This window comes from Meriones unguiculatus, chromosome 5 (genome assembly GCF_030254825.1).
Source record: "Meriones unguiculatus strain TT.TT164.6M chromosome 5, Bangor_MerUng_6.1, whole genome shotgun sequence".
Lineage (NCBI taxonomy): Eukaryota > Metazoa > Chordata > Mammalia > Rodentia > Muridae > Meriones > Meriones unguiculatus.
Window position 1 is genome coordinate 96,063,368 of NC_083353.1, and position 17,611 is coordinate 96,080,978.

Sequence of the window (17,611 nt, forward strand, 5' to 3'; positions counted from 1 at the left end):
TGGTTTGCAGGCAACATTTGTTTTTGTTTCCCCACTGGAGAAGTTTTGGATGTTCAATTATAGGCCTCATTGCTCCAGCATTATTTTCAACTGAAATGTCGGAACTTGGAAAAGCATATCTAATGTGCAAATTAAGTTTATTGCTGCTCATTTAGTTGTTTATTCTTTGTGATAGAAGTCTTTATTACACCCGCATACAGAATGGCCTGTGCTTTTTCTCGTGCAGAATGAACACACTCCCTAAGATTGGTCAGCATTACTGAGAGGAATACAAACACAAGAACAGGTAGAAAACGGGAAGCTTTGAGGATGTAAACAGCATTGATGAGGCTTTGAAGTTTTTAGCACAGCTTTATCATAAAAATAACTTGTCTCAATAAACCAAGTATACCAGCTCAGATAATTGATAAGACATTGGAACACAGTTGTCATAGTGTGGTAGATTGAGAGAACACAGATAAAGTTTTCTGGGAGAACGACCATCTCACTCAAAACTCTTACCTAGCACTCTATGTTCCTCCTACAAAGAGGGACCTGACATAATTTAATGTAGACACTTTTGAAAATAAAATATTGATGCAGAAATTATTTCTGAGGATGATAAAATATATATTAACTTTTAACACTGGCCAAGATAATTTATTTTTATTTTTTTTCTTCAATGCCACAATGGATATTTGGTCCTCAAATACTTGATACTTACAAATTTTCAAGTTCAATCATAGGAACAAACAAAAAAAAGTATCATTTCCTATCATCTGTAGGACTACAAAACTCTCCAAACCTGTAATGCCCACTGTAAAGCTATGGCTGAAAAACAATCCGAGTGGCATTAGCTTTTTCATAATAAATATAAATTTGATAACACAAGTACAGCAGTAGCCTATTAAACACTAAGAGCTATTAAACTGAGTAGCTGGCCTATCTAATTTGTGCAGAATATGCTGTGCAGATTGTTAGAATAAATGACAGCCCCACCACTGATTATTACATCATATATAGTCCTATATTTAATGTGAATTGATACATTCCAGGAAAAGATTTTTCATATAATACTGCATAGTTCACACATATGCATGAACATGATATGTATATGGGGCCTAATGATGTCTCTTGCCTAATTCTATTTTTTGTTTGTTTGTTTTATCACTCTGGAATTATTTACTATTTACTCTGTGTTGCTTAAATATTAACATACAAAATTTGTGGCTAGTGGTCAGCTCAGATAAACTTACATATAGGGATCATGATTACCACGATTACTTTGAACTTTGAGATTAAAGAATAGCCAACCTGTGGTAATATATAGTCAGAGCACAGCATGTAGATTTCAGTGTGTGTAAACCTGCCTTAGTAGATAATCTAGCATGTCCCAAATCATGGTAACATTCTAGTTTTTGGTTTGTAGATATGAACAGTAAAAGGATATTAAACAAATATTTTTTTCCACTTCCAATTATCTTGATTCAGAAAACAAACATTATATCACACCAATTTCTCTCTTTTTTTAGCTTGTTTTGCTCTAATCATTATTGGGGAGCATTATTTTTGAGTTTCTTGTCTTTACTTGCCCTTATTTGTTTGCTAAGTGTTCTGTGGACATGATAGTAATTCACTACAAAAGAAAGCATCATAGGGGAAGCTAACTCTCTTATCAAATTTCCACTGCACAGTACACTGTGGATAACCCTGCCTCCCTGCAGTACACCACTGTTCCGTGGTTACTCATCATAATAACAAGATACTTCTGTGCCCATTAGCCAGCAAACCTGTATTTCCCTAACCATCTTCTCCCTGGTATCCACCTTGGCACAGAATGTTTTTATGTATGTGGCATTTTTTAGACTCCACATATAAATTAGCTCATACAATAATTTTCATGTTCCTGAAAATAGTCCTTATAACATATTATGGCTTATTTTGTATGTCTTTCTGGAATATCTGTGCTATCAGAAATGAAAACGTCTCTTATCATCCGGTTGAATAATATCCCAGTATTTCAATGAGATGCTTACATTCTCTTTATCCTTTCAATGAACACTGTACTTTTATGTATTAGCTAGTGTGAACCATGCTGCAATGAACATGAGTGTGTAGTAAGAGCAAGTAATGCTGGAAGATATGGAAGTTCCCAGTTTAAGTTTTTATTGGAACCTCCATATTGTTTTTCCTCCTAATGGCTGTACCAAATTAATAATAATGTGAAGACAGCATGTGTTACCTTTACTTCACAGCCTTAACAACACTTATTTCTTGTCTTTTTGTTAATACCTCTTCCAAAAGGTGTGAGTTTTTGATTTGCATTTCCTTGATAATCATGAGTGTTAAATATCTTCATAGATTTCTCCTGGCCACTTTTATGGGGTTTTTTTTTGGGGGGGGAATGTTTATTTACTTAAAAGATGAGCTACCATCCTGTTGATAAAGGTCTTATTCGTAAAAGAAAAACAATTCCAGTAGAAACATGGAGATGCAGAAATAAAGAGAAATAGAAAGGGTTAGCAGATCAGAAATCATAAATACTCAGGAACTTAAGAAGGGGATCATATTTCCAAAGCATATTTTCATGTTTCCAGTCTTCATGAGTTATTTTGAAAAAAAAAATGATATCACCTATTTGAAGTGTTATTTATATGCTCTCATACTGTATGCTGGTATCTTAGCAACACTTCCTGTCTTGTTATAGATACATGAAGGCAGACCCCCATGTTTGTGCAGAGAACACACTAATTATGTATCTTGTATGTTGTGGATCTTGGGGTAGAGTTGATAACTTCAAGCAGTCGCCTTGGCAACACTACTAACAGATGAAGATTTTAACAATGTCATTGGTATAAAAGAAAACAAAATGCAAGGACAAATTTACTAGATTCATCATGGTCAATGACATCACTGATACATTTGATCACGTTTTTGGAGCCTCTAAAATGTTCTGATAGATTATGACACTTTAGTAGTGTTCTTGATCATTGATTTAAAGAACTAATTTAATTTATCTTTAAGAGAAACAGATTTTATGTTTCTGACAGGTTTTTATGTAATTAGTTTCCCTGTCTACTAGCAAGTTCATAGCCAAAGATAAATTATGGAAACATTGCTGACAATTATGACAGTGTAAATTTGAGTAAAACTATCAAAAATGTCCTGAATTCTATGAAAATTTCCCTTATATCTCTCAAAAGATACATGGGTATGTGCAACTATTTTGATGTGATGACTTTGTTTTGTGTATGTGTGTGTGTGTATATATATATATATGTATGTGTGTTTATATTTACATTCCACATTATCTCTTTTTTAATGTGTGATATGCTTTAAAAAGAAGTTAGTGTTTATTACTTTAGAAGCTATGTGGAAACCATTTCTATTATGTAGAACAATTTTAATCTCCTCTACCATTTCTGTCTGTCTTCTAATGAAGAAAATATGAAAAGTACACATAGAACTAGAGGACATGATACAAAGATAACCAATATGAACATTAAAAAAAAACTAATTTCTAATGTTTTTTTTCATGCACACCCCTATTTCCACAACATTTGTCCTAATTATATGAAGACAAATTTTATGAAGTCAGATTTTATCTGGATGAGCTTTTTTCTAATTAAGAAATAAATTTTAACATGATTTATTAATGTTACTATTAAGATAGTAATGTAAATGTTACTATCTTAAAATTAGCAGCTGTTTCTGTAATATCGAGGGTTCTAGTTTTCATGACTGTCTCACAAATATTAACATGTAAATATACATAAATCATATGTACTGTATATTTACATGTACTTATCAAATGTCTTTTTATAAGATATATTATGAACATATAAATGGAAAATTCTGTACTTATTGAGTATAGAGGTTCTTGGATTAGTGTGTATCTATAACCCAAGAATTCTGGAGCTTTCTTTACACTCCACTATTCTATGGAGATCTAAGAATTTGTTTAACTAACAAAATTAATTCTGTATTACATTGGACAACAATGTAATAAATCTGAAATTTCTCTCACTAATACTATTTTACTGACAGTGAACTTTTTCCTGGCACCAAAGTATTAGACACTTTCTGATGCTACATTTAATATAGTGTAATTTTTCCTAAAATAGAAATGTCATTTTATAACTTTATCATTATTTCTCTTAGCCTAGCATTTGGGATAACCACAAACCTACTGGAGAAGCTTATGAAAAGTCCATATTTTATGATCATTTTTGAAATATACTGAGTCAGTATTTCATTTGGGAACTGAGAAATTTACATTTTGAACACATTCTACAAAAAAAATTTTGTGCATGTGAAATTTTAGAATTACTGGCCTAGACAGCCTACGGACATACATGCAAGTGGAATAAAATAATGTAAAACAGATTATTTCATCCTTTTTGCTTGAAGATAAAGACATTTAATGAATCTAAAAGTTTCACAAGCGATAGTCTAGCAGAGTCCACTTCTCCTCATTTAATTTGTATAATTCACCCTCTAAGGCTCTCACTTATTAATAAATTGCAAGAAGTCTCTCAACATTAATGACCCTTAAGTAACATAAACTTCTCTATTGGAACACACTAGCATATGTGAAAACATGTGTATTCCCTTTGCTTTGGTCTGAGTGGTTTTAAGAATTTTCTCTGATGCTTGACTTTATTAATAATTTCAAGAATATTCAAATGATGAAATTAATGGATTAAAACAAAGTCCTCTTTTTTTTCTCCTGCGAGTAGTCTTAAAGACTTTGCATATTTGTGTAACTAAAGTACCAATTTGTTCTTAATCTCTGCCAAGTATGATCTTGTCCTTCTAATGTGTATATATTGAGTTTTCTTCTGGTGCTGTGAATGGCTGGAGAGTGATTTCCAAGAGGGAATAATCAGGACTTCTTGGCTATTTAAAAGTTCTGTACATAGTACTAAGTTGGTTCTTATACAATTTGGGGAGCAGAACATAAGACCCAAGCATTGCATTGTTTACATAAAAGGATATTTACGGGGGAATGCTATGCTCAGGAAACCACACATCACTGTTGATAACATTTTTTTTTTCCTATACAGTTATTCCTTGCTGTGTTCTTGGTAGCTACTTTACTCACTGCTGTGACAAAATGCCTGACAAAATCAATGTGACAAAGAATGTATCTGTTGTTGTCACAACTTGAGAGGGCACAAGTCCATTGTGGTGGGGCAGTATAAGGTAGCTGATCATCTGTGTCATTAACCATAAATCAGGGGAAAAAACAAAAACTAGTGTTTGCCTGACTTCCTCATTTCTTCCTTTTTATTCAGCCTTGGACCTTAGCCCATGCTGTAGCAGCACCAACTTTCAAGATGAATTGTCATTACATTTAAACTGCATTTAAACTGTTTAGAAATGCCCTCAAATGCATACCCAGAGGTGTGTTTCCAGATGGTTCAAGTTGACAATGTACAGATTAATCTTATAATAAAACTTCACCTTTCAGACCCAAGATACAGGTGTTACACTAGATCACATTTTCCACATTCTTAACAATATTTCACACATTTTTCAAGAAAAATACACATTTTAAAAATAATAACAATAAATTAAAATGGCATGTATTTATAGAGCACAGTGTGATGTTTTCATACATCTTATAGTTATGTTGATAAATTAAGCTAATTAGCATATTAGTCATATGACATACTTATTGTTTTTTAAAATGAAATTATGCTAATTCTACTCAGCAAATTTGAATGTCTGAGATATTATTGACTAGTCATTCTGATGTTTAATAAAAATTTAAACATCACCTTTTTATTTATATAACTTTTGGTTCCCTTAGAATATCTTGTCCTCTTTTCCCATTTTTTTCACTTCATTAACTTCCTGTAATCCTATTATCTTCTACTTTATTCATATGTAAGAGCATACTGATTATCATGGTATACATGTTGTTATAGTAAATAAAAAATGAATGTTGAGATAAATAATATTTATTATTAGCCTTAAGATTACCATGGCAGTATTACATAACACGCTATCACAAATATTTGTCACGGGTACTTGTTAGATTTTATAAGTGCTTTATTTACCTTGGGCTGAGCAGATATTTTTACCTACACTGGCTCAATAACCTCAGCATCCATCTTCCAACCCCTAACCAATGCCATCCACCTTGATTCTCCTCATCTGGTCTCCTTTCCATGCCCAATTCCATGGTACTTGCTTGTATTCTTCATCTCAGCTTTTTCAGGCCATTATTGGTGTCCTTCCTCTCAGCCCTGTGGTTTTTGTCTCTACACTAACCCATGGTGGCATCCTCCTTCCTCCCCTCTTTTCATCCATCTTGACTCCCATGTTTCTCCTGAACCTCTCCATGTCCAGGAACCTTAGCCACACCTACCCCATTCTGCCCTGCCCAGGTATAGGCCATTTAATCAACCAATCAGGTAGGTCTTAGGCAGGTTTACAAAACAAAGAAAGGTGTAACCAGATCTTGAGGGACAGTAACACCCATCAGACAAACCTCCAACACAGGGCTTGCTCCTAAAACACCCAGTCTCTCCTTGCCTCCTGCTAAAACGTGCCCTATGCTTTGTTTCACATTGCACTGTTGTCTTGAAGTTCTTCATCTTTTTAGCACTGGACTTGGTTTGTAAGTAATGTCTAGTGGTGTGATATAGCATGCATGCACACATGTTTATGTGGATGGTTATACTCCTAATCAGTAGTTCAAGCCTATCGGACAGCATGCATGTAAGAAGCATGCATTGTAAGGTATGTTTGTGCCTAATGACTGTCAGTAGAGACTGTTTCCAAAGCTGACATGTGGAGACAAGGATCCACCCTTGAGCAGATGGATGTGATTGTGGAAGCAGCAACAGAAGGCTGCAGTGGACAGCAGCAAAGGCTGCAGGTTAAATGATTCAGAGAACTAGTGCTTGCCTCCAGAGTGAAGGCTGGCTGGCTTGGCCATCTATTTCTGTGGCATTTTAAGGAATGTCTACTCTCAAGTCTCAGTGCCAGAGTGGGAGCAGGCAAAAGAAAGGCAGCAGACCGTGCCAGCAAATTATTACAAGTAAAGCACACTCTTATGTTTGGGTAGTGTAATAAAGCATATCACACAGTTGCAAGAATTCTTCAAATAGTTTAAAAATCTATGAGGTTTTAACACTTCTGCATCATGGCAAAGCTAATATCCATAGGGCTAGAAATAAAAATTTAATTTGAAGATTATTTGATTCATGGACACAACCACTATTTTTATATGAAGCTTCAGGAAAACCAATTATTAATGAGTTTTTCCTGGTAATTGAAGAAACCACAATGGAATACATAAGCGACATATTGCACTTCATACAGAAACCATAAAGCTGCTGTCACCTCCCCTACTGTGGGTTACAGTCCATATCAGAACAAACATCGAAGTTCTCTCATATATATTTACCTGAAAAAAAATACAAAACTTACATAAAATATATTTTACAGTGACAAAAGATGAAATCATTTTACAATAAAAATGTAGCATCTTTATTAACAGCTCTAACTATTCTAAAATTTACATTTTAAAGTATTTCATCAAAAGTTCACAGTAATTTTGCAGTCTGAAGCTGTAGTTACTAGCTCTAAAAATGTTATGTTGGCCTGAAAGGTCCTTTGAAAAAGAAAACACTTATCAAAGAAAAAAATGTGTTTATCATGCACTTGCAAAGAGCGGTAATGTAGCACAAGTAATTACCTCAATTGAAAATGAAGCTGCTAAAAATATAGATTCCGATGTTCTGATGCGTTTTCAGAAGAGCAAGTAAGAAAAATCTAATAATCAAGATATAAGTTCAATTCAGTATTTAGATTATATTTTATATAGAATTATGATACCCAAAGTATACGTTTTAACTTCTCTAAGTTGATTACATGGCTTATGTGTCAATATTAGCCTTATTTAATTTTATAAACAGTAAAATATTTTAAAGGAAGTATGATCTTTAATAGTTTTAAATACAATCTTTCTTTATCTTTTGAACTAAACTCCTGTTTTTATCTTACAGTGGGACACACCAATTAAAATGGCTTGATGAGGTCCAGGTCTCTCTCTTGTTGATGACTTCCAGGAACTTTCTTTTCCTACTGTCACTCATGTCTTCCTCTCTAGGTCATCCAAGACTTTCTAGCAAAATGGCTTCCTTGTATTTACCAAACAGGCTTCTTTATACAGATTATTTATAAATTATAAATTTAATTTTCATTCATATGATTAATTGTCATCTTAGTGACTTTCTGCTGTTAAGCTCATTCTTTCCTGTTCTTTCTGAACTCGGGCTAGATGGTTCAACTCAGCTGTTATGGCTCAAACTCCTTTCAAAGCTGACTCATGGCTTCAGTCAGCTTTTGACCAAATTGCTTTGCTTTGTCTCAAATTAACTCTACCAATCTGTGCTAATCTTCTGGCTCTTTTTCATTCTCTGGCTTGATCTGTCTTCACCTGTGTCTAGCTTGTTATCTCTACAAACTGTTCTTGTAAAGCTATCCTGGTAAAAACTGCCTCTGAATTCCATGAACTGAACTAGCAGGAACTGAACTCAATTGCGCTGCCTCTCAACTGACTTCCAAATCACTGACTGTCTCTGCCTGTGCTTTCTTAAATAACCTCTCCTTCCTGTGTTGTTCCTGTGAGAGTTGGACATCTCCTATTCCATCAAATCTTTATCTGATTTGTCACTTTGTTGTCTGTCCCTCAATTAGATGTCATAGTTTGGGATTAAAGGTGTGTTCTAAGGGCATGTCTGTATTACAGCCAAAGGGATTAAACATGTCATGATGTCTGCATTTCAGCTGGATCACACAGATCTAGACCGTCTTTGGAAATGAACAGAGCATCAATTTTCCTGGTTTAAAATTTCTCTATGATAAATCTCTTTTGCAGCATAGAGGCTGTGACTTTTTCTTGCTACTTGAGAGACTTGCACAGACTCTTCTTACTTGCCATGAACTTTTGTGTTAAAGCAATTGCTTTCCAATAAAAGAATCCCTACATAATAGAACATGTTAATAGAATTACCTCACACATGGAAATTTTATCTTTTGAGCAATACATAATAGTGAAATCTCATGCATGACATTATGCCTCTGTTGACATATTTATGAAGGCAAAAGTGTAGTATTACTTAGTCCTTTGTTTTGCATTCTTATCCCCCTATTCCACCCTCAATTATATATCTAGCACTTAACAGAAGAATCGACAGGTGAGTAGTTACACATAAATATTTGTTACACATTTAAAAGTTGGAACATTCTAAATGTAAGTGTAACAATTATATATCATACTATAATCATTTATTCGTTAAACGTTAATCCTCATTGTATGGTTAATGAGCGATATATATAGGGAATAATTAGTCTAATTTTACTACTGTGTCCTATCTTAAATGGAAGAAGTGGTTGTCATTTTTAATGCTTAAAACTAGTTTAATTGCATGATCTAAAATCTTAAATCAGGACAGTTTGACTTTACCAACACATCTAATTATCCAAGTAATCTGCCCACAAATATAAATATGATCTTAGGGATATTTTTCCAAGTAACTACTAGAGGGAACCATTTCCCTACTACAAACAGTTTTGAATAAAATGTTAGCTATCAGTTGAGAAAGTTACAAGGAAGACTTGGAATTGTGAGTGGAAATAGTTATCAAATGTTCTGTTCAATCTTCTCCCTGATTAGAGTACAACAGAATGTATCTAGTATAAGTAGGGCTGTTGTTTCTAAGATAAATAAAAAAAAAAAAAGAAACATGGAGACATATCTGTTGAAGACTGAGTTACATTCTCTCCACTATACACAGAAGTAGAGTGAACTTCTCCATCATTATCACCACTACTTTATCACAAGTTACCTTAAAGCCTATAATTACTTCCTATAGTCCATGTCTGTATTTGCTACTATGACATTTTTATATAAAATTTCAGCTTAAGTTCTGAAGGTAAAATTGAGTGATACATTGTCTCAGTCTGTTTTCTGTTGTTACAGCTGAGTTGAAATATGTTCATAGATTTTTGTGAAGATCACCTTAAAGTTTTATTCTGTGTGTATAATCTATCATTGGTATTTTTGCTTTGATGAGAAGGGAATATTTTTATGGGATTTAGTTTTAGTTTTGCTTTTTGTTTCTTTAAAGTTTTATTTTATTTTATTTTTTTTTAGCTTAGGTTTTTTTTTTTTTTTAATGCAGTTTATTCAAAAACCTTGAACAATCCTCGGACCCTGGGGAAAGCCAGCCCCCAGCCTAAATAGCCTCTGGGTAGTCAACCCAGGCGTGCCATGTGGGCAATGCAGATAGGTCCACATACATGGAAGCAAGCCAGATCCTCAGCCTTAGCCAAATGTGGAATTGTTCGTGACAGAGAGCACTCACCATCAGGAAGGTGGAAGGCGGAAACCAGCTCCATCTTTAAGGCATAGCATTCCGCAGCTCTCTACAGTTTTATTTAATTCTGCTTGAGTATGTGTGTCTGTGTGAATGTATGTATATATACAAGTGTACAGACATGGAGGCCAATAGAGAGTGTCTCATGCCAAGGAGCTGGAGTTAAAGACATTTGTAGGACTCTTAGCTTGTGATTTGAGTTGACACATAGACAATGCCCTTAGAAATAGAGCCGCTTCACAGTCCTAAGAAAGGAAATATGCATGTTCAGATGTAGTTCGTGGGCAGTTCAGCCTCCATGAGTGTCCCCTAGTAAGAGGAGAAGGGGCAGTCTCTGGCATGAACTCCATTTCCTGCTTTTGATCATCTTCCCCTGGACAGGTGGCCCTACTAGGCCACAGGGAAAGAAGATCCAGACATTCCTGATGAGACTTGCTAGGCTAGGGTCAGATAGTAGTGGAGGAAGTCCTCCCCCATTAGTGGACTAGGGAGGGACATAGGGAAGAAAGAATGAAGGAGAGTGGGACCAGGAGGAGATGAAGGAGGGGCTACAGCTGAGACACAAAGTGAATAAAACGTAAAAAAAAAATTATTATTAAATAAATAGATAAATAAATAAATAAATAGATAAATAAATAAATAGAATGGAAGGAAGTGTTTTAACCTAAATGCATATCAAGGGATCCTCCAGGAATAATGAAAAAAAGTTTTCTCTAACAGAGTCTTTCTGGTTATACAAACCACTCCTAAGACCAGGCTTCACACCCATAAATAAATGGCCAACAAAAAAATTAACTCAATGGTATTTTTTTAACTTATTTTTGTCTCATAAGACTTTGAGCAGCAGATGCTGCAGGTTCTTGTTCTTGTTCTTGTTCTTGTTCTTGTTCTTGTTCTTGTTCTTGTTCTTGTTCCTGTTCTTCTTCTTCTTCTTCTTCTTCTTCTTCTTCTTCTTCTTTTTCTTCTTCTTCTTCTTCTTCTTCTTCTTCTTCTCCTCCTCCTCTTCCTCCTCCTCCTCCTTCTCCTCCTCCTCCCTATTCTCTTCTCTACCTCCTTTTTTACCCCACCCCTCTTTCTCCTACTTCTTTCACAACAGGTCTTTTGCTTTTGTATATTACACTTTTGTCTATTATAGTTGTGATAGTTGTGTGTTCCAGTACATATGTCTCTTGTCTTATAAGTGTTTCTAATATTTTTCCTTTGGTATATTGTCTCTCGGTCAGTATGTTGGGTTTATCCTAGTCATGTTTGTTTGTTTTTAGTTCATCTTATTTTATTTTTTATTCTTATATTTCTTTATTTTTAAGATACCTGTTTGTTTTCTAATAAGAGCAAAAAAGAATATAGATTTGGGTCTTTGGGAAGGAGTAGAAAGAAGTGGAATCATAATGAGAATACATTGTGTAAATAAATAAATATAATAACAAATTAGAAATAATATTACTATTATATTGTTACTATAATAGTAATAATGGACCTTTGTGAATATCGGACCAATGCTCTGGTATTAAATCTATGTATTTTACTATAAATAAATAAATAAATAAAATGTTTATTTTTGTTACTCTTTGCTAGATCTAAAGAACACCTGAATTACCCTTGGAATGACTTTGAAGTTTAATGCTGTGACTTTGGGACTTGTGGGACCTTGGTTGGTTGGCCTCTAGAAAAAAAATGTGTCTCAAAAGGAGGTTTCTATGACAGCTGCATATTTTGACATCAAAGACTGTGAATTTACAAAGACAGACTTCCATCTTTTCTATTCATGTCACAATTTCAGTTAAAACAGAAAATGATCATCACAAGCATTCATGAAATATAATGTGTTACATTCATACTTTTAAATATAAGCATGCAATTATAAAACTACACAAATTGTGGTATATATAATTTTAGAAATGCAATTTGTCTCATGGAATTTTAAGCTATTGCTTCTATTATTATAGCTGGATATCTAGAGTAAAATATAAAAACAGTGCAGCCCACTATATATGGAATGTTGTCTTTTGGGTTTTTTTCTGAAACTTATTCCCCCATAAATTATGAATAAAACTGTGTATAAATTAAGTAATATATTATTACTTTTTGTGAATTACCTAAAATTTGTTTTGATTATAATCATCCCGCTCAGACTTAGCCTCAATTATCCTCTTAACTTCTCCAAAATCCACTCATGCACACTATCCTCACAATTTCATACCCCCTTTTTCTTTCTTTTATTATTTTTTTAAATAAATTTATTTTTATTACATTCTCCTATGTTGCAAACCCTTCCATTCCCTACTAACCTTCCTTCTCTGTCTTTACAAATAAATAGATAAATATATTAAAAATATTTAAAAAACACAACAAAGAAAAAAAAAACACACAAAATACATGGACTCTCTTTTGTGTTGTCTAAATACTCACTCCTGGGCATGGGGCCTACCTTGGAGTATTGTTTATGTACCCAGTGTCACTCCATTAAAAAAAAAATATTTTTCATTGCCAACAGGCATCGACTTAAGTAGCTTCTTGGCAAGAAGTAGGAATCCATCTCCACTTTTCTTTCTACATAGGGGATTTTGTATGTTTTTAGCTTGTGCTGATTTTGTGAAAGATGCCAGCTACTGTGAATTCTTATATCTATCAACCCTGTTGCGTTTAAAAGATACTGGACTGTTTCTTTAGAGCCATCCATTGCCTCTGGCTTTTTTTTTTTTTCATACTTTTCTTCCTTGTAGTTCCCTGAGCCTTAGAGGGAGAAGTTTAAGGAAAACATCTCATTTAGGGCTGAAAACTCCAAAGTTTATCACTTCCTGAACACTGTCTAGTTGTGGACCTCTTTGTTAGGTGCCATCTTCAAGAGGCTTCTCGGATGAGAGACAATACTCAGCTCCATGGGCATAGCAGTATGTTCCTTTAATAGAATAATAGTAGTAGGTTTTCGCTGAGGCCATGACCTTACCTAGTTTTAGGCTCTTGGCAATTTTAGCAGTGTCAGGTATGGTTTCCATCTCATGGAGTAGACTTTAAATCCAATCAAAAGGTGTTCTATTACTCCCATAACCTTGTATCACTGTTTTACTGGTATTCCTGCAGGCAGTTTGCTATGGTAGGTCAAAGGTTTTATAGATAGGTGATACTGGTTATTCATTTTCTCCTCGTGTAGTATACAAAGTACCTCCCAGTACCATGAATGCCAATCAGTAGAAGTGAAAATTTTAGTTGGGCACTTGTTTCATTTCTTCATGTTTGATGTCATAAGTAATTGTGTCATCAATAAAGCCTTACTATTGAAAAATAGACAGTAACTTATGATCTTGGCAATGACCTATAATGCCTGTGGGTTCTGTAAAGTCCCATTGGCCATTGACTCAACAAAATGTAATCTCTTCTTGGTACTAGGAGTTATAAGTGGCAGTATAAGATATTTAGTTAGGGTAGTGTCTCACCAATTATATCATAAATAATTTAAATCTCTTGCATATACGTTTATATTTTAGGTAGCTTCTCTATTAGGTAAGTCTCCATAGATTAAGGAGCTCAACATAAGGCCAGATATACTGAATCTTACAAAAAAGAAAGTTGGGAATAAGCATGCTCTCATTGTCACAGAAAAATACACGGCACAGAAAACAATAGCCATTCAGAACATTGATAGCACAGCATTACGACCAATGATTAATCAATAAGACTCCAGGAAGCTAAACCACTTCTGTACAAAAACAAAACAAAACAAAACACACACAAAAAACTACCATCATTTAAGCAAAGCAGCACCTACAGAATGGTAAAAATCTCTACTACTTATGCATATGGGTTAGCACCTAAACTGTAAAGAACAACAAAACAAAGCAAAACAAAATGAAATGAAACAAACCAAAACCAAACCAAACCCACACCCAAACAAAGAATCAAACAAAAATCTTTAACAATAAAAAAAAAAAACTCAAATTAAAATGGTGTATAGAACTAAACAGAGAACTCTCAAAAGGTGAAACACAAGAATCTGAGAACACTTTAAGAAATATTCAAGGTCTCTAGCCATCGGAGAAATGCAAATTAAAATTACTTTCATATCTCATCATCTCATATCAGCCAGAATGCCCATGAACAATAAAACAAGTCAAAGTTAGTGCTGGCAAGGATGAGGAGAAAGGGGAACATTTATTCATTGGTGGTGGATATGCAAATTGGTACAGCCACTGTGGAAACCTGTGTGAGGGTTCCTCAAAAGCTTAATCTAAATGGTACATTTCCACAATGAAATATTATTTTACAGTAAAGAAGAATAAATTAATGAGATTTGCCCATTAATGGATGGAGCTAGAAACAATCATTCTGCTTGAAGTAACCCTGAACTCAAAACACAAATATTGTCCTTTTCTCTTACAGGCAGAATCTAGCTTTTATGCTTTAAACATATATGCTTCAGTTAGAATAAACACAGAAATTATGATGCCAGTGAGGGACTGGTAAGAGGAGGGAGATCTTTTAAAACGTAATCCATTTTGTGGAGTATTTGTGCTCTCTGTGTACTCTTAAATATGAAACAATTTACTAAATTATTTTCAATCTATTAGAGGCCACAACATTTATAAAATCTGACTTTCTCTCCCTCCCAAATTATCGATTACCCATAGTTCCTCAGTCATGGGTGGGCCTCATAAACCCCTTCATGATCTAGGCTATGATACTGACTGGCTTGATCTAGTGAAAACTCTCACAGCTGCTGTGAGGTCATCAGTGAAACAGTCCTGTCATATCCAGATGACATCCATATCTGCTTCTCTCCAGACCCCCCAAACTGTGGCTCTCAAGATCTTTCTGCCCCCCTTCTCTCCTGTTTCCTAAGGTGTAGTGAGAGCGGGTATAGATGACTTATTTTTCTACGACTTTAAACAACCAAGTAGTAAGTACAAGGTGTTTGAAAACAGATTTTTTTTCATAGTGAATGTAACAGTGTTCTTTTTTTTTTTCCTGAAATGATAGCATACCATTAAAAATATGTATTTTGTAACCATATGAACATATTAAAGCCTCTAAAAAGTAAACTTTTTCTCAACAGAGAGAACTGTCATTACAATCCCGCCTTCTAAAATGGATGTGACAGTCGGTGAGAGTATTGTTTTACCCTGCCAAGTGTCTCACGACCCCACCATGGAAGTTGTATTTGTTTGGTACTTTAATGGAGATGTCATAGATTTAAAGAAAGGAGTGGCTCATTTTGAAAGAATTGGGGGAGTAAGTAACTGGAATTGTTAAGTTCTTAATAAAGCAAACAATGTTTTACATAAATCCACGTAGTTCAGAATCATCTGCTCCATCTTTTTTTACATGCATAATCACTATCTGTGTATAAAGCTGCAGCTGTTTTTTTTTTCCTTTATTTTGTGTATTTCACAGAAATACTTGTTTTCTAGATGCAGTTAGAGTAAAGGGTATAATAGAAGGGATCAATTATGGAAAACTATAATAATCTTAGTATATCTTCTAATTTCCAAACTGTCTTATGTTTAATATCTACCCAGCTGTAAAGAAAATGGGACCCGCTGTGTGTGATTATGCTTTCATCCAGTTCCCTCTTTCTGTCTTCAGGAATCTGTTGGGGATTTAATGATAAGGAATATTCAATTAGGCCATTCGGGAAAATATCTATGCACAGTACAAACAACACTAGAACGCTTGTCTGCTGTAGCCGATATCATTGTGAGAGGTGAGCAGAAATGATAGGGTGGCTCTATTGCTTATTCATAATCAGAAATGTCCATACACAAATGGCAGCTGTTTGAGGAATTAAATGAGGATAAGGTGAGAAGAGAAATTTTTGTTTTGTAAATTTCAAAATTCCATATTATGGGTTCTGTGGTTATGGACAAAAAATATGACTGTGCTTAGGCCATAGTACTAATCCCTAAATTTTAGACTTCCCTTCTATTTTGTAATAAGCTTTTAGTGTCAGAGCAAAATAAATTCTGTAGGATCTTGTATTTGTCCCTAAAAGTTATATTTACGTGAGCAACATTTTGAGAGAAAATGAGTATCAGGTTTAGAAATCACCTCACTGTTGCATGCTATTCAGTAAATGCATGCTTACTGTTTCCCCCTCTCCAGAGACAGTAGTTCCAATCTAATGTGTTATCTAGATAAAATGGATTGTTAGCATTTATTCTGTAAGTGTGTGCTACAAATAGCTTGTGTTCGGTAATTTATTTTTTATGTAGGATAGGTAAACTAAACCATTCTTGTCCTCAACTGATGGGTTAAAACATATCCAACACAGCCATTATAAATGGTGTTTCTCCAGGTCCCCCTGGTCCCCCAGAAGATGTAAAAGTGGAGCACATCTCAAGTACTACCTCCCAGCTCAGCTGGAGACCGGGCCCTGATAATAACAGCCCCATTCAAATTTTTACTATTCAAACTCGGACACCCTTTTCTGTGGGTTGGCAAGCTGTTGCTACAGGTAAGTAGTGATCTAGGCATTGTCATAATTGTCTAATAATAATACTCATAATAACAATGTCTCAATTTGATAATTTTAATAAAAATATTTAAGTGTTAATTTTAATAATATGAATTATCACCTACATCCCCAAACTAGAGACTTGTCATATTAGTAATGTAATGATAGACTTGAAAGCTTAAAAAAATAATAATTAAGAAGGGATCCAAGATGGCAGCACTGGTCATGCACTGTGTCTGATCACCAGGATAGCAGTAACTGCAGATGCAATTGTGGGCCCCAAAACACCAGTGTTTGTATTTCCCAGGTAAGAGGAAAGCCCACAGTGAGGAAAACAAGCAGGTCCTTATTCAGATCACCAAGCTAATCCCAAAAGACTTCCTGGGGTTCCTGCTAGTACAAAGTCTCTGTATCTAGCCACATGCCTGTGAACTGCTCTCACAGAACTACTGGGACCAAAGCTGCAGTCTCTGGCCTCCTAATGCCCACTGGGGAGCAGGAACAGACCCAGATGCCATTTCAAAGGTCAACCCTTCTCCCTAGGGAGACCAACCAGACCCCTGACCTCTCCAAGATGACTGCACCCAGCAAGCACAGTTTCTGAGCACAGTGGAGGGGCAACTGCAGGCAGTGGAGGGGGCAGCTGATTCCAGGACTTCCCTTGGTGAGAGAAAAGCCACCGGGCTTCTTAAAATAGCCCAGATGATTCACAGGATCATATATCTGAGGAGAGTGGTGGGAAATTCCCTGAGAACCACCTGCCAGTCAGAGACTGTAGCCACCAGTC

At 34.9% G+C, this 17,611-nt stretch overlaps 1 protein-coding gene across 6 annotated transcripts in view; it reads left to right on the forward strand.

Annotated features, from left to right (window-relative positions):
• Positions 1–17,611, forward strand: part of LOC110553555 (contactin-6) — a 365,089-nt gene that overhangs the window by 300,941 nt on the left and 46,537 nt on the right. For all 6 annotated transcript variants that reach the window (XM_060383868.1, XM_060383867.1, XM_060383866.1 and 3 more), the window contains 3 exons: positions 15,427–15,602; positions 15,957–16,074; positions 16,666–16,824. In XM_060383868.1, the coding sequence (XP_060239851.1) occupies positions 15,427–15,602; positions 15,957–16,074; positions 16,666–16,824 (453 nt within the window). The remainder of the gene's footprint in view (positions 1–15,426; positions 15,603–15,956; positions 16,075–16,665; positions 16,825–17,611) is intronic.